Here is a 23,110-nt window from a genome sequence, read left to right as displayed (position 1 = left end):
ATAAACACTGCCTGTTCAAAATTAAACAAATTAGTTGGTCTGACAGTGCACATTTGCTAATTACTTCACCAACTCTTGGATAGTTTATCTAAGCCAGTACGCCTGGCTCAGCTTTTGTAATAGAGAACACATTTTAGCAACAAAGTGCTGTACAGAGCCCAGCCTAATTTCACAAGAACTTCACAACCTGCCATCTTCATATCTGCTGAGCCAAAAAAGAACTACCCCTTGTTCTCAGCCCCTGGAGAAACACAAAGGTCTATGTAAACCTAGGGCAGAGTACTCAATTCTCCACAAGATGTGATTTTTCCCTGTTAACATTAAATAGGATTATCAGGGAGAGATTGGAGACTTCCACCGACCCTGGCTGTTCTGTGTTTGGGAAGCTTAGGTTGCTGGGAATGCCTACATGGTGTGTATCCACAGCTAATTAGCGGCCAAGACCCCTCCTGTGGAGTCCATCAAAGCCACCCCACCCCTAACAGGGCTGCTGCACAGAGATCTGAAGCTCTGCTTCCCTTCTAGAGGGAGGCAGGGATTCCCCTCCCCATACAAGAGTGAAAAATCAAATCCAGGAATCAAACTCAGGTACCTCACTCACGAGATCGCTCAGGCTGGCAGAAACATCGATTTTAATCAAAATCAAATAAAAAGTGAGCCACTGAACCTTCAGAGAGATGCCACAAGCAAAGTATGTACAGCTTCACTTTAAAAGACAATAACAACAAAAATATCATAGCCTCATCTGTGCTAAAATACCTTTGACATTGGCCACATGAACCATCCCAGTAGACTTATTCCCACTGGCATGTGGCTTCAAATTACATCCCTTTATACAGAAATGCCTAAGAGGATTTGCCTCAAGAGAGAGCTGTCATGACTGCATAAACCTTCACCCAGGGTTTCCTATGGAAAAAAAACCCTTTAATTTGCAGCTAATGCTTTAGAGTACTTTCTCCATTTGAGGCTGCAGAGAAAGAAGGCTGGATCTCTGCATCTCTGTGCAACCAGGACCAACTACACCTGCTCAGTCCTTCAGAGCGAAGGAATCTTGTCCTTTTTCTACTGATAAGGGTCAGTCCTATCACCAGGATCTTGGATCCAAGAGGTCAAGTCTATACACTTATGCATTCTCAAACATTTAGTACATCTAGTATGCCTCCATTTATACCTTTGATTTCTCAGTGATTTCTTCACCAGGAAACTTAACAAAGGACTGTTTTGAGATACAGCCAGAAATAGATTTCCCCACACATCCCCTTAAAAACTTCCTTTATAAAAGTCATATATGATGCCTCCTATTAACAAAGGACTCTTGGAAATTAAAATCAGAAACAATCTGTATGATACTGCAAGTGAAGCCACTGAAGTATGTTTTAGGAATAAAACAGAGGTTTAAGAGTCTTTAGATAACAAAGAAAGAGCCATTATGTCCACAGTTAAATATTGCACTCTACTTTTTTAGGACTGCCAAGCAGCATTTCTTTTTCCCCCTTATCTCCTCCTTTTCATCTAAAGAATCCTTCTGTACGTTAATTTTTTTAAAAAAAATTCTGCTTCCCATGTAGCCAATGGATTCCACTAAGCAAAAATAACAGAAAAAGCAGAAGAATAAAAGAACCCCAAGAAGATGTAGTAGGCAACACAAGCTCACCTTCCAAACTGGCCTTTTCATTTTAGTTAGGGAGTTTCATTCTTGTTATAGAAACAGGGACAATTATGTTCTCCAATCTTTAAGGAGGGTGGCTGAAAATCATTAGCAACACCTGCATCTGCAAATCATTTTGTAATGCTCTGAATGAAGGATGATAATAAATTGCACTGACATTCATGGAACATTTGCAATTTCATCATTCAAGAGAACACAGGGATTCTGGAGGAGAAGCACGATTGAAAATCTTATATGATAGGAAATAATATGGGTAGTTTGCATTTATATAGCTCCCACCACCTGAGAATATTAAAAAAAAAAAAAAGATACCAACTGTATCTCTAAACATATTTCATAAGATCTTATAGGCCTTCTTGCCAACCTCAGATCAGAAAAGGAAGACAAAACAGTGAGATTTTCTTCAGTTCATACAGCAGGGTAAAAGGCCAAAGAAGAAACCAGTCAGGAATTCCTTGCTCTACCTACCCCATGGCTTCCTAAATGCTTAAGTGCTGACATCAGAAAAAGAAAAAATTCTCTAAAACATAATGAAGTGGCACAGAAACATTTATCAATGCTGCAATCTGGAATAGAGTTTAGCCTTTTAGCAATATACTCTGAACTGAGAGATGAAATAAGTTGCATAGCATGTAACTTATTCCTAAAGCAAATTCTACTGTAACTTAATTAACACACAAATACAATTTTTCTTCTATTCAATAATAGAAGGAAAAATCCATTCTATTCCCTAATGAAGTAAAGTTAAAATTTCCTTCATTTCAGCTCTCCAGGATGGAAATGTTACTAGTTCATTTCTTGATTTTTTCTTTTAACCTTGTTTGTTGCAGGAATTTTGGGGAGTACAAACAGCCATAAATTGAGGAAACTTCCTAAAACCACTTGGACTTAATTGTTTTCAGTACAGCAGTTTATATTTCAGCATTATTGTGCTGCCTAGTCCCCTTCTAATTTTCCCCTAGCCTGAGAACATGGTTAGCTGGGGAGCAAAGAGGAAACCAGGTGGCTTATGAATAATTAGCACTTTTATAGCATTTCTTCACATGCATTTCTACTAGCACACTGTTCCAAATTTAATGGGATTCTGAATACTCTGAACATAAAGAGAAGTATTTACACGGAGCAGCATTGTCTGTCTTGCTTGATTTATTGTTGGTAGAAAGAACTCATTAGCTGTCAGGCCACTTGCTGAAAAGACTATAATGCCAATGCACAAAGTTGACATAATGAAAATAAAGGAAAGACTGGGCCAAATTCAGAGGCAATCTGTAAGGTAATGTAATTTATACCTACTTATGCTCACTCAGATTCCCTTAGAACTTGTTCTACCCACTCTATTGGTGCATGAGGGAATCTAAATTGATGTAATTTATATATCAAAGAGTCAGAAATGCTGTAAGGCCCCTAAGTCTGGGGCACTTAAAGTCATGCTTTCCTACATATTGTTCTCTTCATTAATCTGTCCTGAACCCTTGCTCTCTTCACTGTCTCATCCTGTGATTTATGCCATCAACAATCCCTGAAATGCAATGGGCCAAGTGAGAGTCAGAGTGTAGGTAAATCAGCATGACTCAAAGGAAGTCTAAATAGATGCAACACAGAAGTTAGGGAAGCCAGGTGTGTCTCACATGCACATCCACTCTTCCCAGTGCTTGGATTCAATTTGAGATTTGGCTCTGCATATCCTCCATTACCACTGGCAATTGAATTTGTTACTCAAATGATACAAGCAGTCACAGCTCATAGACCCCCAATTTAGGGTCAGGAGAAACATTACAAGGGTCTAGTTTGACCTTCTGCCCAATAGAAGCTAGAAATAAATACAACCCAGAAACCCCTGGACTGAACACAGCAAGGATGAATGAGAAAGACCCAATGTCAGCTTAAAGACTTAAGGTGATAGAGGAATCTGCTACATCCCTCAGCAATACATCCCTCAGCAATGCTGGTAAACTACCATTGACTTTCAAAACATGCACTGGGTCATCTGCTGAATTTTATGGCTTCAGCTTTCAACCATTGGCTCTTTCTTTGTTCTACTGAATTTCTCTGTATATTTCTTATAGAGTATATATTCAATTGCCTCTCACCCTTCAGTTCACTGTCTCACATTTTCTACATCCGGACACAAAAGAACATAAACTTTGTACTCAAAATAGTTTTACAATGAGTTGAGCTTGCAATGAAAAGTATTTATATATGTTATCCTGATAAAAGCTTTTTCATTTGGGAGAGGAAACAGGACAGCTGGAATCTGGTCACCACAGTCTCTTCCTTCAGTATCTGAGCACTCCAGGATATTATCAATTGCAGTATTTACTCTCTCTGCTCTATCTGAACATACTGGGAAGAACAGAATGAGAGCCAGGGTTGCAAGAGGCTTGATTGTTAAACCACTGCTCTTCAGTTCCTTCCACAGCTCTCTGACTGACACTTATTCTGCTATCCCACTCTAAGTGAACACTCCATCCCACAAAAAAATTCTGATTTTATCACCATCTGCTAATATACAGAGATATGTGGTCAGCAGTAGCTCTAGTGGCAATGATATATGGTCATATTTTCTGGTTTCCTGCTGAACTACAAAATAGCGTGTAACAAAAAATCCTCCCATCTTAAGGGAAACCTTATTATAAATTACATTACAACATAAGGAGTTGCAGGAACACGTGAGAAACGCATAAAGGGGTGCTCTGGAGCGGCATTCTCGTTTTCTATCAACCCACAAATGGGATTGGCCAGAACAGGATGTTTTCACATTGTTTGCATTTTTGTTTCCAAGCCCTCCAAGAAGATTTCTCGGACAGTTCAATATATGCCACTGTGGGTTCTGATTTCAGAGGCTGGCACACTAGTCTGCTCTGCACAGGCATGGTTGATGCTACCTGTCCCACTCAGAGAGATGTTAAAGGGCTATGCTCTGACTAGCTCATGGAACTAGCTCATGACTTCATGGAACATTTGCAATTCCATCATTCAAGAGAACACAGGGATTCTGGAGGAGAAGCACGATTGAAAATCTTATATTATGGGAAATAATATGGGTAGTTTGCATTTATACAGCTCCCACCACCTGAGAATATTAAAAAAATATATATATACCAACTGTATCTCTGAACATGTTTCATAAGATTCCATAGGCCTTCTTGCCAACCTCAGATGACTGAAAGGGATGAAGCACAGAGTAGGTCATTTTCTCTTTTGGTCAATAATGTAACTCTTGGATGGAAACTAACTGGCTCTCGGCAAAGTTAACATTGCTTTATTATCTGTCAGGATTCTCTGCTGCTCATTTGGAACATCTGCTCCCCAAGAGGGGGACAGACTTTGCACAGGAGCATCAAACAGAGCCAGGAGGAAGCACATGGCTGCAGCGAACTGCAGAGAGCAGCCAGCATCAAACACCGGTTCAGCGCTTCCTATCTGCAAATGCCTTTCATCCTGTGGCCTCCCTCACCTCCAGGCTTGGCCTCTGTCTGCATTTACACCTTCCCAGAATAAAATCCTTGCTTCCCCCACCCACTTGGTAACCATCATTCAGCTAGTTTGTCTATGACTCATCCACTTCAAAACCCTGCTGACTCACAGGCCTCAAAAAGGAAACTTGCTCAAAGAACGTACTGAGACGTGGGTACGCCGTCCATGCCAGCGAGGAACTCATCCAAGCTGACCCAGGGTTTTTACTAGGGAAAGGGAAGGAAGATGTGTCTCATTTGTGAATCTTTAGAGTTTTAAAGCCTAATTAGCTTATAGATATTTATAACCAAAGTATACCTCAATGGCCTGATTTCCAAAAATATTATGTAGTAATAGTAGCTCCCACCAAACCTAATGGGCACTCGACAGTGAAAAATATGATAAGGCTACACAGCTTTTCAAACAAGAATTTACAGGCTGACTTCTTGAATCCATGGGTAAAAACTGATTTAACTCATGTGATAACGCATGTTTGACACCTTTGAAGAGCATGTTAAGTTAAAATAGAAGCTGTAGAAAAAGGTAATAAAAGTATTTTAAAAAAGACATTTCAGATGGACCTGTCACACCTGAGTTGATTGTGCTCCTTCACCTTCACATGTTTAAAATTAGGTGTCTTATGGGGGAGGGGCAGCAGGCTCTCCTTGAAGGAAAAAATTAAAGAACCAGACAAAATTGCCTTTATTTTTTCCACTTCACCATATAATTACTAACACATCTAAAGCTCTCTCACTAGGAGCCCTCTCTAACCAAGGGTGAGGAATTCAGCAGCTTCCTCAGCCACATCTCTCACCATGAGGTAGGAATTCCTTGCACCTCTTTATAATACAAGCCACTGAGAAATGTCTGGTAGAGGTACTGTAAATCCATTTGATTTCACTTCTGAAGAAGGGAGCATGGTCTGGATGAGGTCTCTTCTAATACTGCACACCTTCTAACAAAATGCTATCAGCATATTGAGGAAATGAAATTTCACACTGCAAGATTATCCTCCCTGCTCTCCCCATTTCTCCTGAACTCTATCAGAATTTCTCCTTCTCCAAAAACTGCCTACTCAATGCACAGCCTAGTTCAAATCCATGCCTTAATAATGAGTGGTTTACCTTTGATTTTCTCTAGCTATGAAATGACCACCAGTAATTTTTCAGTCAAAAGTTACCACAGACTTCCATCTTCACTAGGACACTTCTGGAAGCACTCATAAATGTTGGCATTAGGGCAGGTCTATGTTGCTCTAGAAAAACAACTAACTAATGATGACAGGATCACTCATCTTCTGAATTAACCACAGGAGTCATTACTACAATTTGAGTTTCTTCAGAAATTTCTTACTATTCACATCCAAGGAAGACACCCACGCATGTAAACTAAATATAAACTAATCAAGGTGTTTCTCTGACAGACTAGAAAGAAAGAGAGAAAACAATGTTATTTTTATTTCTCTTTGAAATTGTTTGGGAAGAGCCAAGTACCTTGTTTAAACAGACTACATAGCTAGATAGATAGAGTAGCCACATAAGACTAATATTGAAATGGTTCAGAACTGAATATCTAAACCAGTAAGTAAATCCTCTCACTGTAATCTTTCTAGCTTTAGGAACTTAGTTCTATATACTAATTTAAATATTTACTCTTAGTAGAATAATTTTAAAAGCTAGAAGATTGCATCTAACAATTTACATTAGCTGATATAGATCTGGTATGCATCACCTGTAAAAGTGCAAATATTATTTGAATGTTTTTCAAACAATTTAAATAACATTGAACAACAAAGAAAATCTCTGTAACACTGGATATTTGATAACTTATCCCTTATCTGCTTGATGTGACATTTAGGAAAACCCATTTTTAAAAGTCAGTAATGTATTCTGAATGTGACACTTATTGTACCCATAACCTCAGTCAAATCATGAAAAGGATTTAAAAAAAAACCACTTAACATCTTCCAAAACAACAATCTAAAAAAATACTATTAGAATGTAAAATTGCATAATACAAATATTTTTTTTAAAAAAAAGATCCCACCTGGTGTATTTTCTCACCCCCTAAAGAAAGATGTGTCAAAGATTGCACAGTTCACTGGGGACTTCAAAGTTGCTATCAATCTCTACATGGAAAGCATTCAGATACCACCGTGATGGGCAGCAGTATAAAACCCAAAGAGAGAGAGAGAGAAATAGATAAAATGCCCTCAGGAACAAGTTTCTTTCCAAGAAAGCTTACTAAACCAAGGCTTAAATTGAAACAGTATTATTTTTCTATGTAGAAGCAGTTTTTCATCTTTTAACTCTCTCTTGTTTGTAATACACTCACAAAATGAAATTTCTATCCTGAAGGCCAAATTCTGATAGTCCTTTTCCCACTGAATAATTCCTTATCCTGTATGCAGTGCTGCAGTTTCAGCAGAGTTGCTGACAAGGCAGTGTTCAGCTGGGAGCACACCTGGACCACAGGATGGGGCCCAAAGGGAAAACACCACACAGGTTACCAGGCTCCCAACACCAGCACTCCATCTGTCCCAATAAATCACTTCTACCAACCTCAGTGGGAAGAAAATTAATACAATTAAATTAGGCATGGGGTTTTTTTACCCTCTAGTTGTCTGCTTTGGATATTCCCACTGTAAATGCTGAGTAAGCAACAGATACAGCAGCACTTGGCATCAACATGAAACAAAAACCCAGAATTTCAAAATATATGTCTAATTAAAAGAAATTCAATCATCAGCTGAGTGTTAAAACTACTACTTAAAACTACTTGAGTCTGTAAACTCAAGAAATAGCACTGCAACCTACACCTGAACACAGGGAGGTACGGTGAGGCTGGATGTTACATCCCAAGCTTTTTAGAAGACTTCCTTCTGCTTTTCATTGTGTGACTTTTGAGCCTTTTTGGTATATCTGGATTAGGCATTCAAGCTTTTCCCTGCAATCTAGAGGGAGATTAGAACTGATACATAAACAAATACACATTTTGACAATTTAGATCCTTTTGAACTAAAGTACCTTAGGAAAAATAAATTCCTGCCAACTAGTATAACTGAAAGAGCTGGTAACAGACCAAAGCAGTGAGAATTTCTCAGAATGCATGTTTAATAAAAATAAACTTCGCATAACTGCTAGAGAAGCTTCTGTTGCATTTTTTCTATCTAAGCAAATAATCATTTTGTGGCAGTCCATGCATCCCAAACAGAACAAAATTTTTAAAAATTAAAACGAAATAAGGGAAGAAATCACATCCTTCTTCATTATCCAATCTAAGTTGTGGAAGCTAAATAAACAGTAAAGTTATTTGAATCATTAACATCACACCGCTGACAAAATGAAGAGTTATCTGTTAAGAGAAATACCCGCTTTTGGAAATATGTTCTATTCATGGCTGTAAAAAAAAGAAAATACAAACAAACAAAACTACCCCAAAAGACCCAAACTTCTTCCTTTTGTCTCTGAACACTCTTTTCTTCCCCTACAAAAAATACAGTAAAAGTAAGAGGTTACCCTGCCAGCTTGCAAGCACTATTTAAAAAAAAAAAAAAAAAAAAGGTAACATTTAGGCCCTAAGGAGCTCTTGGTCTTCAAAAGTGCAAAGTACATACGGTTCTAGTTGAAATTAAAAGGAGCTGCAGGTGACCAGCACTTCTGGCTCTAAGGCCCCAAGCTACTGTACAGAGCACTGTCCCTTTGAAATTTCAGCATTTACCAGCAGCCAGCTTGCTGAAGTGCAAGACACATGCACCCCTTTCCCCACAGTATTTACTTTTCAAAAGCACAGAACAGTTGTGGGCAGCATGGCTCTCCTGCAGCACTACAGCCCTGGTGGAACAGGAAGCAAGCATGAAAACATACCAGCTCTAATCCTCACCGAGCACGAGCCGCCAGCCACTGCACACCAGGATATTTCCAGAGCTCTCATCTGCTGGGAATAGACTTCTTGTCTCACAGTGACCTCAACTGCTTTGCTCTTTTGTCCAGCTCCATTATGTTCTCCATGAAGTCAGCCAGCAACATCAGCTCAGACCAGGTTTGCTCAGTGCCAGTTTACCGGCACAGGCAACTCCAGAAATCCACACCATGGCTTTCTTCACTTTGCAACACCAAAATCTGCCAGATGATGCATGGGAGACTGGCCACCAAACAGCAAAGATGGAGAAATTAAAGCCCAGGTAAGCACAAAGGTAGTGCACAAATAAGAAAAGGAGGAATGATTCTGTGCAACTAAAACCCTAAGTATTAGGGAAGAAAATTATAAAGAAAATCAGCAATGCAAGAACTGGGAAGGCAGAGTGACTCGTTCCCAAGGTGAAGGAGTAGTGTACAGTATATGGGTAAACAGTAAACACTGCTTGCCATCTACCATCCAGGTCCTGGCACTGCTTTGCAGTGAAATCTACCAGGCATTTAACTTCTCTCCTTTGCTGCTCCTGCCCACCTTTGTCAGGCTGCCTTATTTACATTGCTCATAAACTCTTGCAGGCAGGGACTGTCTCTTACCCTGGCTTTGTATGCAGCTCAGCACAACCTAACTGCACAGTCAGAAGCAGTCTGCAAACAGTAAAATACCATTTAAAAAAAGAAAAGGTAAAGAAAAAGAGGGGAAGAATATGACTGCTTAGGTAATACAACAGCAATATCTATATATAACAAAAAAGTTTTGATGGTCAAATGGTAGAACAAACACCATGGCATACACATTAGAATTAGGTGAAAGAAAAAAATGAAAACCAGCAGAGCTCTTATAAAGCTAAGAAGAACATCAAAACGGGGGGAGGGGGGAAATCAAAGCAAAGACACTGGTAAAGAAGTAGATTTGCTAAATCACAAATGATGGACAAATTGTAGAATAGAAATAAGGCTTCTGGCTTTCCTTACATTCATGTCATGGCAATGACACCCTTATGCCTCAGCTTTTTCAAGGTCTCTCCTTGTCACCTAAGCTTCAGATCACCTCTTTGACCCTCAGGCTGGTAAAAAAGAAGGCATGAACTTACCTGACAATCTATCCTGAGAGCAAATGAGAATGTGGGAACGAGGAGGAGGGAAATAAAATCCACCTATCTCTACCTCAAAATAGCTGACTAGTGCAGAAAGGAAGTCACCCACTGAAGGTTAAGAAATAATAAACAACTAATAATTTACTCCTGTGCTAAAAGACCAGGAGAGATGAAGCATAAACGCCTACTTCATCGGCTGTTGCTGGAGCATGGCAGTCCTACTTCATTCCTCAACACACATTGTAAAATCACAATCTACATCTGTGTGGCCATTGGCACAGTTCCTTGTTCAGTTTTAAAACACCAATAATCAACGCTTGTTTGTAGTGTTTTCACATATTTAAAACAAAACCCTTGGGACACAAGAAGTTATCAGCACCAAGAATATCATCATTTCTCTCCCATCCATGAAGTACCTTTGAGCTAAACAGGCTGTGATTTTTAAAAATGCAACTATTTCCAACAAAACAGAGAGGGAAGCAAATATGATACTGTTACAAGCCAAGGTGAGAGGAATAAAAAGAGTAATGACAACAGAAAATCTAAAATAAGTCCTGGCAAGGCACACGACATCAGCCATGAAAAAACCAAAGCCAGTTGGATGAGACAGTTCTGTACCTATCAACTACTACTTAGCTAACACCCACCCATAAATAACTTCTTTGCTATTGCCTTGGTGACTAACAGGGTGCTGGAGATTTGAAATATTAACCTGAAGGACTCAAACACAGACCAATTTCCTTACACAATGTTGGTGGAATTGTGACAGTTGTTTTTCTATAACCTTTCCATCAGTGCCTGACAAAGCTGGCAAGGGCCAGTGGGACTGGGGGCTGTGCACATGCACTGTTTGAAAGCCTTTTTCTCTTCTCTTTGGAAGAATGAGGAAGTCCTTTGCATCCTTGTCCAGGTGTCTGCTAAGTTTTTGTCTCCTGGAAACTTTTGGGCCAAGCACTGTTCAAATTTCTATAACACTGCAAGCTGGGCCCTGATCTGCCCCTCACAGCACTGCCCAAACACCACAAAGATCTTTTTCAGCCACCTTAGCAGGACTGCAGTCAACCTCCTTCCCCAACACAGGGGACACAACAGGGATTTCCTCTCCTCCAGAAAGTCCATCCTCTCACCCTGCTCCATTTGTCCTCTTCCTTGGCACAAGGAAGGCTCAAGAGGAAGGTGAAATGTTGAACCAGCAGGCAGGTTCAGCCACTAGCCTCAGGTAAGTGGTCTTGCAAAGTGCCCTGCAATTCCGTGAGTCACATTGGGCTTAGTGTCAAATGTCTTTGAGAACTCCGTCAGCAAAAGCTGTGGGCACTCAACACTTTGGGATAACTATAGATGAACATGTCCCCTCCTAAAAATTCTTTCCCATTATTTTTTCTAGCTTTTTCTTCACTCTTAGACTACTCATGCACCATATTTTCTCATAAAGCAGCAACAGCATTCCCCACCTCCAGATTCTGCCCAGAGAGAGAAGGTGTGGATGCTACACAAGTCTATTCCCCAACTCTTGATAATCCAGTACAGGCTTCTGAGGTCATTAATTGCATGCAGCCATTGCATGAGCAAATAAGGTGTTTAAGGCACCTCTCAGAATGGGCTCTGAAGATTAGTTAATGTTTATACAGCCCACTGAAAATTGAAATGACTGCTACATGCTAAATATTACCATCACCAGGGATCCATTTAAGTCAAAGCAGGGCAGACAGTGAAGGAAACAAAACTTATTTTTTCTGTCCAGCACAATTACTGCCAGACTTATGCATGCTAAAAACACCCAATAACCCATCTAACACAGTAAATTAATGTTTATGCTATTAAGTTTAGACAATCTTAAGCTGAAAGCTTTTCAAACTAGAGGAAATTGCATGTTGCACAGGGACAACTGTATACAATTACAGTGATTTCATAAAATGGCAGAGATATAAAGCAGAAACTGAGTGGCCGGCAAGGCTTCTAAATCACACAGATAACAAGTATTTCCTGGTGGGCCAGGAGTCTGCATCTTTCTCACAGCTGTTCCTAGAGACAGGAATTATATCCATAATCTCAAAATTCAAGACAACTCAGTGCATTGCACACCTGTATCGGTGAGGCAATGGCAGTCACATCATTGATCAGCATGTACTATTACTGTCATCGTGGAGTCACCATTCATCAGCCAGCTTTATTATTATCCCATCTTGCACCACCAGCTGACACACACAGTAAAAGCAACATTAAGAAGGACATGGAAATATTTGGACCAACCCATGTGTTTCTTTAGGAGGCAAAAGCTCCAAAGAGACACAAAGAGCACAAACATGAAACGCAACGAGTGCGATGCTCCCCCAGGCAGAAAGTTCCCAGCTGCTTTGCTAAAGGCCACAGCAATATGTCTGCTTTGTGCTTGTTTTCATGAAGGATTGTTTAACAGTACACTTAGTGCAGCTCCACATTGACACAGTAAACGTCATCTTAACACAGCCTAGGTAAAGCTTTCAACTTACCAAGTCCTGCTGCATGCTTTGTCAAACATCTGAAGGACGGCAGTGCCTCTGACTTTTTTCTGATGTCTTGCAAGTATAGAGTGGTATTAAAGGTAGTTTTCATGAATGCAAAAACCAGGCAGAGGCTTTTTTGAGAGATATCAGTCCTATTTTTTACCTTATCTATTGTACTGTTCACAGCACATTTTTATCACCAGTCTCCCTTGCACTAAACAATTCCAGAAGTGTCATTTGCACACAAAACGAGTGTATATTGCACTGTTCAGTTACATGTGGCAGATTATCAGGTTGTGCATAGCAGCTAAGCAGAACATCGACAGCTGTGTAGACACATCTCAGCTGATACTAAAAGAAATCTTGTCGGCAGTTCTGATCTTAAAGTAAATACACTGTAAAACTTAGCTCCAATTAGGCTGAGGCTGATACAATTTTCTGGAATGAACACTAAATGAATGTGGCCGATAACACCATCTTTGCAAAATATCTTGTTTGGTTTGTCTTTACAGGATTACATTTTCAAGATAAAAATGGCCTGACTTAAAAGCGATATGTCCCTGCTGTCCGTGTTCACAAAAATTTGAATTTTGTATTTTAAGCTGTGTGTTACGCCTCGTTAATATGAAATCACCCCCCTGCATCACTGACATATTAGCCGAGCTCCAAGTGACCTAATTCATTTTTAATATTTCATAGTTTGTTAAAAGCTGTAACAAGAGATCACTAACACGGCTCTGACACTCCCTGTCGTGAATCAAAAGATGTAGGGAAAAGGTCATGTACTTACTAACTGGCACCAAACCAAATTCATCACTACAAAATGAGAGAACAGAAATGAAGACTGCATTTCCCATTATGCTTCTCTCTTTGTAAGAGTATCCATCAACTTGCACAACTCCAGAAGCAGAATTTATTTATATGCATGTCCCCAATAAAAGGTCAGAGAGAAGTGAGAAAGAGAAGAAATAAGGATTGTGCCTTTGTCTGAGCAAGTAGTTCCTTCCCTTTAAAGCATACTCAGCAGCAACAGCCTTTGAAGACCAAAAGAAGAAATAATTCCCAACCACATAAAGAAACTAACAAGTCCCTTATATGGCTAAGAATTGCAATGCCATTTTTTTCCACAGAAAAATTAGAGCAAGAGGGGAAAATAGAGCAAACTTTAAACAGGCAGCTCTCTGAGCATCGGGGAATTCACACAGGCACATCATTCCAGCTTTAAGAACTGCCAAACACTTTCTTCTTTAAAGGGAAGGAGGACATTACACCAGGTGAGTCCCTGAAATCCAGATTTTAACTCTCCTGTTGTAACTATGGATACCTAGCTTTAAAAACCTTTTGTGATGTAGCGGTACACCAGGCTCCCTTATTTCATCCTCTGGTGAAATGCCTCCATCTGAAGTTCCCTAATGTCCCTTCATCTTACAAGTCACCAATGCAGCTCTGCAAGGTTTTGCCAGCTCTGGGACTGCACATCCAAACCAGCTCTCTGCCCTATCCACTGCATCTTCGGGCTGCCTTTCACCCTCCCATAACCCTGGCACAAATGTGGCCAGATTCTCAACAGGGAAGACAACCAGACTGCATCAGATGTTGTTCCAAATAACCAGAGTCTCTCACAGGCAAGACACACGAGCGAGACTTGATGGCAGATCCAGCTCTGCCGTCTCCCACCGGCAGGAGGAAAGGTCAGGCTCCTGCACAGCATCCAGGCTGAACTCTGAATGGCTCAGCCTGGCTGCTCTCTAAATATAGCTGGGCAGAGGAAGGGCTGTGAAAGTGGGTGGGGAAGGGAGTGGAACAGAAGCCAAATGAGAAATCAGTTAAATCAACAATACCATGTTGGTTCACCAGTAAGACTTGCCCTCTCTACTATGCCACGTTCTGCAGCAGAGTATTTAAGCACAGCTTCAGGATTAAATCTATGAATGCAAACTCACAGAATAAAAAAAAAAAAAGCTGGTTGATTTATACTTGGGGAGGGGAGAACACAAATCTGTTCAACAACTTATCTTCTTGAATGAATTTGAATCACACAGGAGTGACATCACTTCCACAACATGACAGCACATAAATCATCAACAACCACATGGTACTAACCATAAAACATGTGTCAGGAAGACACCAACAAGGAACAAAATATCAGAGTGCTTTACATTGTAAACATGCAATCTTATGTGTCTTCTGGCTTCTACTATGATCTATATACGTCAGGTGGTTTATTTCATTCATTTGTATCTGAATGAAGTCAATACAAATAACAGAGGAACCCTCATAGAAAATCTGTCCAAACAATTTCATCTGCATAAATATACCACAAATGAAGCACTTAAAAATGTAAATATTTACTTTTTAATAAACTATCACATTTGATACTGAAGTTAACTTTACAACAAATAAGCAATTTATTTCCACCATGGTTGCAAGCAAGCCCAAAAACAAACAAGACAAATAAGAAAGAAAGAAAGAAGGAAGGAAGGGGGGAGAAAAAAAGTCTTTCCATACAAAAAAGCAGGGAAAATAACCTCTTTCTCTTATTTGACAATGTCAGACCTGAAGTCTTTCAGCTAATAAAAAACTTCCAGTTTGGACTTTGCTATAAACCAACAAAATATAAAAAAACAGTATGAGGAATTCAACAGGAACTTCCAATCAGCTACAGATAGGACAAGCAACCTCTGCTTATATTCTCCATTTAGAAACACTGTATCTTCAGAAAAGACCAACACAGAAAACTGACTTGTTTCAAATTTCAAAGAGGCTACAGTATTTTTGTCTTAAGAATTACATAACTAAAAGCAAAAACAGTTCTCTGATACTTTTTTGTGGATTAAGTGCACTTAGCCTCTTACTGAAATTGTTAATCTTCATTATAGGCACTGGGCTCCATGTGACACATCTCCTATGGCAATTAGACTTCCCCTCTGTATAAATTGTATCTGAACTGACAGACAGAGAAACCGACAGAAAGACAAAGCATCTGGTTTATGCTGCTCATTCTCTAAAATTATAAATCACGAGAAATAATGTTAAATAGAAATAACAGCCACAGCAAACACAAAATGATTTTAAGTATCAGATGAGCTACGTCCTCAGCCCCTTGCACAAAGTAGGATCATTTTGATTTACTGTTTTTATTTCTTTTGTGACTGTTGTTTGGTTGTTTGGTTTTTTTCTTAACCTGCATATTGTTCAGCTGTCCTGGTTTTGCCATGGTGATAGGTATGTGCTTTGTGGGCCTGATTCTGTCTTGCTGAACACAACTGAATCTTTTTCATTGATTTTTCAAAGGTAGCAGAACAGATCCCTCTCACTATAACTTCTATTCAATAATATTACTGTTAATCCTCTACTTAAAATATTGGTAGATCATTCTGCATCAGTAGACACCATCCTTGGGCTGATACCTGCTTGTTTAGACTAGGTCTCTTTGTAAAACTCTTTACTTCTAACCTTCCCTTTGTTACTCGATCTTGCCCATATGAGTGGGAAAGCAATTGCAAACAGGAATACTCGGAGTATAGGCTCTGACAATATCTGAGTAAATCACTGTTCTCTGCCTCCCTTCTCTGCCCATCTGCAGTCTTTGGTATGGAACAACTATATCATAAAAGCTCTTATTCACACATGCTTTTGATATTACACTATTTAATCACATACAGCTGTAGCTGATGAGACTGTTACAAAACACAATTTTAATGCAGCACTAGAAGCAAATTCTTGAGCCATATTAACTATTTTCCTCTACATAAAATTTCTAGCACTAAAATTCTTTTCTTCAAGGAAAAAAAATACAATTAGACTATTTGTGTTTTTAAAAAGTCTGGTCCTCTTCCTGGACAGTCCAGTATGTCATTGTTTGCAAGCAAAATCAGTCCCTGCCTGGAGTACAGATAGTGGAAAATTTACTTCCCACCCCTAAATAAATAAATAAATAAATGAAAATTAAATTTAATTTGAAAACACTGCTTGCAATTACATGCAAAGGGAATACTATACAGACTACTCACAGCAAGACCTGAAATGAACTCAGACATCCTACTTGAAATGCAGCCTTTCTTATCTGTTTTTTAATTCATGGAAATTTAAGAACTGACAGTCTGATGATTTTTACCAAGATACTTGAATTAAAGTGCAAGCATACCATCATGCTTTCTTAGAAAGGACTTCATGCATTAAAAACCAAACCAGTTCATTTCTGAACCACTGCACTTTATTTTGAAAGGGCACCTTGTAAAAGGCATTCTAAATTATAACTATTAACACACTCGCCACAGCAAGATCTTTGTAGCCTCATCTGGCAAATACTTGCAGCTTCCATCTTTTATTACAGAAATAAAATATCTTGTTGCAAAATAAATAGTCATAGAATATCATAATATGTAAGTGAAGTAGTAAAAATCTCAATGTTCTTTTTCCACAGGTTTGGTCTGGGGATTTTTGTTTGTTGGTTTGGTTTTTTCCTCTTTTTTATTTGGTGCTTTCATTTGTGGGTATTTGTGAATTGGTTAGTTTTTAATTTAAACAAACTTCCATTGAGGCAACATATGAAAGGAAGATCAATCAAGAAATTTAACACCATTTTAACAATACATATCATCGTGTCCCTTAAAACAACAAAAGTATTTTTATCCAGGAATGCAAGGAGAAATGGAAAGCAAATGAGTTCATATATTCCTTCATTTTCCAGAGGAACACTTTTATCTTCCTTATTGCTTAAGCCAATTGGCAAATACTAGAGCTAGATATTAATATTACCATCAAAATCATAGCCAGGCTGAAATACTTTTAAATGGCATTTAAATGAATTTGTGTTCCTTTTGGGCATCTCTCTGAGGCATTTAAAACATGCTGTGCCATACTGAATCAAACCGGGCTAAGTGCGAACAAACTTCATTCCTAGAAATGCATTTCTCTATTTGCAAGTGTTTGCCTTTACTTTGGCATGATCACATGGGCTCCAGCTAGACTTTTGAGCTCTGGCAGCGATCCAAGCTGCAGATGGTTGGAAATGCAGCCTGAAATCAGTGTGTGGTTGATGAATTACTCCTTACACCTGACCCCTGCTTCACACCAGGCACCAAACACAATCTGAACACTACCAGCCAGAGAAGCCCTGTCAGGCATCTCCGTATCTGGAACGCTTTCTTCAAGGCCTTCTGTATGGCCAGATGGCCAAAAGTGGGGAATGCCGTAAACCCACTAAACAGAAACGTGAGTGGCTAAAGAGCACAGGATTGGTAGGTAAGAGGTGAAGAGAGGCAAGAGCTTTGCACCAATTCCAAATGCACACTTTCTGAAAGAGCCTGATGGAGCAAGGAGGAAGGTATGTTCATGCCACACAATCGAAGGAAGTCCTCAATTCCCTCACACCAAAAGATGTCCTAAAAAAATGTAAAAAAGGAGATATAACACACACCTAAGTGTGTACCCATAAAATCACTATATCAAACTTAATCTCTTCTGAGTACACCTGTTGGAACTCTCGAATTGTTTTTCACTCAGCTGGGGCATGGATCTGTCATTTCAGGAACAAGCTCATTAAGCCCTCTTGCTTGCAGGTTAGTCTGCATCCCTCTCACAGCCACAGAGATGAGATTTGATTCAGGCAGGTGTTGGGAAATCACACTTGTTCCTTTTGCTCATGTACACGCATGCATCAGGCATACAGAGATGAAGAGGTACAGTAGGTACTGTAAACACTGCCTCTTGTTTTGGGGTGTTTCTGCCATCTGACTGGGTTACAGAGTCAACACTATGAGAGTTAAATTACCAGACCCAAACCATGACTAATAAGTAGGAAATATCTGGAGAATGCATGAAAGCAAACTGCACGGAAATAGCTGCTTAACTGGCATATTTCTACCCTGAGTGCAGGTAGAGAGATCATAAACCCAACAATTCCTGTCGACAGGTAACTGTGGCACCTCCTCCTTTCTACCCAAGTGATTCAGGTTTTTTCACTAGCCTGTTTGCAAAGAAAGCTGACCCCAGCAAGAGGTCTAATCATAAGCTGCAGAGGACAAAGATAAAACACATCACCTACTAAATCAAGGAGACTCTTCAAATATATTCAGAGTTAGTATTTTTCTCCCCTTTTTCTCATTACATGATATTTCATAGTGCTTATTTTTGTTTTCTTCTGTGCTAAATGGCAAAGAGAAAAGAATTTGCTTTGGCAAGCAAGAAACAAAAGAAAGAAATTCAGACCATAACGCAAGATTTGGCATCATTAACATTCTACGTGACAATTTGCAACATACTCCTCTAAACCAGTTGTTACACTATCAGCAAGGATGCAGCTAAGGAAATTCTCTTAACGTCTCAAAATAAAATGAAAAAGTACCACAGATTCTCATCAGATATACATGAGCTGAACCACTTCCCTGCAATATTTTTTGCAACAAGAACACAAGACTATGCTTCGCTTACAGCAGTAATCAGAAACACTTTGAAATAAACTCCACTCCTAGGACAATTGGACTCTTGCCACACTCTCAGCATCTGCCTAAAAAAGTTCCAAAACTGTATGTGCAAACTGAAGTTGTCAGACAGCGTCACACAAAAACAGAAATAAGGTTATGTCGTGCCTCAAAGTCAGTGCTTGTCCTTAAGAGACATATTAAATTCCTTGCAATTGTCTCATAAGGACTGGCACCCTCCCCTTCTTCTCTTTTTTGGATGACAATGGCTTTTCCTAAACCTGAAATTAAAGTTTTAGCTTCAGTGGTGGCATTTGATAATGAAGGAGCACAAATAAATGGAACGAGTGCATGCTTTGTGTTCCACAAATGGCCACAAAACTCTAAAAAGTTAAAGGAATCAGACAAACATATGGAATCCATTTTTTCTATTTATAACCCCATTACCCATATAGCTATTCATTTACACCCCTTCTGCACAACAACGTGCTAGCCACGTTAGAAGACACACACACACACAGAGTCTGTAGGCTGGAATCCTGCGCAGCTCCGAGCTCCCCCGTGAGAGGGACGTGATGTACAGTAATGCGGTACTTCTCAACGGAGAGCCAAGGCAACTTCACCAAACAAGCAAAGAAAAGCAGCACTTCACCCAAACACGCTGGGGAACGTGAATTCCCAAACTTTGCCTGTTGAACACGCTGCCACTCTGAATTTCAGAAGCTGTACCATGCCATAAGAAAGCCTAGAATTTCCTCCTTAATTACAAATGAATGTACACCCCCCCAGCCCCAGCATGCATGACTATGAGCATAAAAACACATTCTTTCTGTAGAGCTGAATCCTACCATGCTTGGTACAAAAAACAGTTTTTGGAAAATAAGAAGCTGAAGTTCTCAGGCCGGCTGGAATCATACAAAGGTTTATTTATATGTGTTGCTCCAATAGGGATGATAAAAGATACGGCTCTCCACCACAAAATTATTTGATTACCCGACTATTAGCTTTAGACATACAATGGATCTAACTGCTTTAAAACGTCCCAGAAGCTGATGGCTAGCTTAAAGGTAACAAAATCCAGATGCTGCCTGTCTGCACTACTTTAAAGTCTTATAGTCTATAGAAGAGAAATACTTGCATCTGTGCATACACACACAAATATATATATATATGTATACACGCACGTGTATGTGTGTTTATTATTTAGAGTTTATGTACGCCCTTGACTGTGGACCAAGGAAAAGGAAAAAAACTAAAGGCATATAAAACGTATCACCAATTTGAAATTTTACCTGTCCTTACTGTAATAGTGCAAGTGTGCCAAGACTGATGCACATGACTTTTCACGGGGTTGATAATTTGTTATACCGGCTATAAAAATGCATTTAAGTTGTTTTTTAAAGCAAAGGGTTAAAAAAAAAGTCATGGTACAGAAAAGCTATTTTTCTACTTTAAGCCCAAATATAAGGCTAATTTCCACAAAAAAAGCTTATTTTACAAAGTCAAAAAAATGAAGAAAAAAGAAAGAAAAAGGACAACTGGCAAAATATAAGCTACGTGAGTAAAAGGGATGGAATGTCCAATATTTCTCCTCCAATACTCGAGGCTATTGTTCTTTCAAAAAAACACCATCAATTGTTTCATGTCCTTGGTTTGCCAGGTTTTGAGGAATAGCATCAGCCTGCGTCCCCCAATCCCCCAAACAGTTAAAGCTATAGGCAATATTGCAGTCAAGCTAGTGACGGGCTGCTGCTGCAACAGCAACATTACACACTAAATGGTCACAAAGGTAAAATGCTATTTGGATTGACCTTGAAAGGAAGGGGTGGAGAAATGATAAATTTCACGCCAAAATACAAAATTTAAAAAAGGATGAATTTCATACTGAAAAAATATCTGCACGATGCAGTGAAGGAAACAGCAGAGCAAAGAAGTGAGAGGTAACCCTGCCATGAATTACAAGGCTGTAATCATACTGAGTGCTTCTGGTGTCATCACAACAACCAGCCTGAATCACAGTTTTTACAATTAGTTAATTTATATAATGCAGTAGTCAAGCTATAAACGTTAACGGGAAAGTAATTTTTATTAACAAGGAATATAACTTATCCTTTGCCAACCGCAGCCAGATTAACATGCTTCAAACCAAAAGTGTGGAGAAGTCAGCCTCCCTTGTGGCACTTCACCACACACAGTTGCACACATCAGATGTCCCATGTGTTAAATTTGCCACAGGAGCACATTGTGTATGTTTGCACGCAGTACCATATGCACGTGCGTGTGCCCTGCCTTGGCTTTTCCCTCCTAAAGGATGCTCGTTTATTTACTGAAACTGCTAATCTGTGGCTGAGAGGTCACACTTCACCTCGTGGAGTGTGTATTTTTTCCTTTTTCTTCCCTCCAAATACAGCGTCCTGACAGGGTTTGCAAACTTTCGGTTTAGGGCTTTCTTTTGTTACTGTCCTTTGGTCACAGGAAATCTTTTCAGAGAGCAGACTATTATACAATGGCTTTATAAAAATAAGGCTTTAATTAACTAACTCATGGCCAGGTAGCATAGACTTCACCCAGCCTCTCTGGGAGAGGCCGGCCTGCTTTCCAGTCTGCTGGCATTTTAAAAATTATTAAGAAAAGAAGAAAGAAAACGGAAGCGTCCGCGCTTGGATACTCTCTCCAAAAGTAGTTAGCCTCTATTTCTAGACCTTTTTAAATGCAACAGAGTACAGCCATATCATCCTCAATATTTAATGAAATATTAAAACCAGTGCAATGCATTGAAACAAACTCCACCAGGTTTACAGACGGTTAGCTCCGACCTCAGCTCCGAGCTCTCATCCGAGCTCCACAGCATCTCCTCCTCAGCTGATTAAAAGTTTGAGTTGCCACAGACGGCTTTTCTAACAGCAAAATGCTTTTAAGCTGTGAATAAACCGTAGAGATCCCTGGAAAATCCACCAAAAGTGTTTTATGTCCGATGCTGTCCAGAGCAATCTTTATCCCATGCTACAACAAACACACTACCTGCCCGCTGTTACGATAGCGTTAACCGCACTGTTCTCCCCAAACAATAAAAGGAATTAGCCGACGCCAGCAGCTCTTGGGAAAAAAAAAATAAATTAAAAGAAATAAAGAAATAAATGGGAGGGCAGACAGTAACCTTCCTGCCTCTCTCACGCCTGCTTTCTGCCTACCAGCTCTGCTCTGTGTGATACCAAACCCGAGAAAGAGACAGAAAAATCGCCAAAGAGAAGAGGCGAGCCCGCAATTCGCGCGGCTCCGCTCTCCATCCCCCGCCAGGCGCCGGCCCCGCCAGCCCTTACCTTGGTTTGGAGATAGTGGGGGTAGTAGTAGGTGTACTGAGGGTACATTGGCTGCTGGTCCAGGCGTTTGCCCATGTAGCTGGAGTCCTTCTGGCTGGTGCGGGGAACTCGTTGGCAGGGTGTAGTGCCCCAGGGCCTTTCTTCCTCTCACGCCGCTATTCCTGACAGCGCGGGCGACAGAGGAGGCTGCCGAGACTTCCTCGCCGTCTACCGCGCGCTACTTCCAGCGCAGCCGAAAACGCGCCCGCACGAACATATACGTGTGTGTCCGTGTGTGTGTGCGCGGAGGGGTGTGTGCGGCCGGGGGTGCGTGCGTGGGGGGAAGCCCCGTGCCCGGGTGCCCGCGGGGAGCAGCCCGCCTCCCCCGCTGGCAGCAGCGTGCCTCCGACGGTGCCCGCTGCCCGGCTCGGGAGGGAAGCGTCCTGCGAGAGGAGCCGGGAAGACAGTGCAACTCCAAATCTCCGCAGAGCCGCTCGCTCCCTTGCTTGCTTGCTTGCTCGCTCGCTCTCCTCGTCCTCTCCTCGGCTCGCCCCGCTCTCGAGCCCTCCCCTCTCGCTTCCCCACCCACCCCCCTTCCAACCAAATAAAAAAAAAAAAAAAAAGGAAAAAAAAAAAGGAAAAAATAAAAAGAAAAGAAAAATAAAGAAAAAAAAAGAAAATAAAAAAAAGGGGGGGGGAGGGAAGAGCCTTCCCCAGCCTAGTTGCCGCTGCCTCCTTCACGGAGTGACATGGTGTTCAGGGCTCGT

The 23,110-nt window shown here is 40.3% G+C and overlaps 1 protein-coding gene across 5 annotated transcripts in view; it reads right to left on the bottom strand.

Annotated features, from left to right (window-relative positions):
- Positions 1-23,110, bottom strand: part of RBMS3 (RNA binding motif single stranded interacting protein 3) — a 704,809-nt gene that overhangs the window by 420,422 nt on the left and 261,277 nt on the right. Inside the window, exon 1 of one of the 5 annotated variants that reach the window (XM_063155053.1) lies at positions 22,365-22,864. The exons of 3 other annotated variants lie outside the window; for them this stretch is intronic. In XM_063155053.1, coding sequence (XP_063011123.1) covers positions 22,365-22,439 — 75 coding nt within the window. In that variant the 5' untranslated portion in view covers positions 22,440-22,864. Of the gene's footprint in view, positions 1-22,364; positions 22,865-23,110 lie in introns of those variants that run through there. One more of the 5 variants, XM_063155062.1, reaches the window with a different exon arrangement.

Source organism: Melospiza melodia, chromosome 1, assembly GCF_035770615.1.
Source record: "Melospiza melodia melodia isolate bMelMel2 chromosome 1, bMelMel2.pri, whole genome shotgun sequence".
NCBI lineage: Eukaryota > Metazoa > Chordata > Aves > Passeriformes > Passerellidae > Melospiza > Melospiza melodia.
This window is presented reverse-complemented; position numbering and strand designations above follow the sequence as displayed.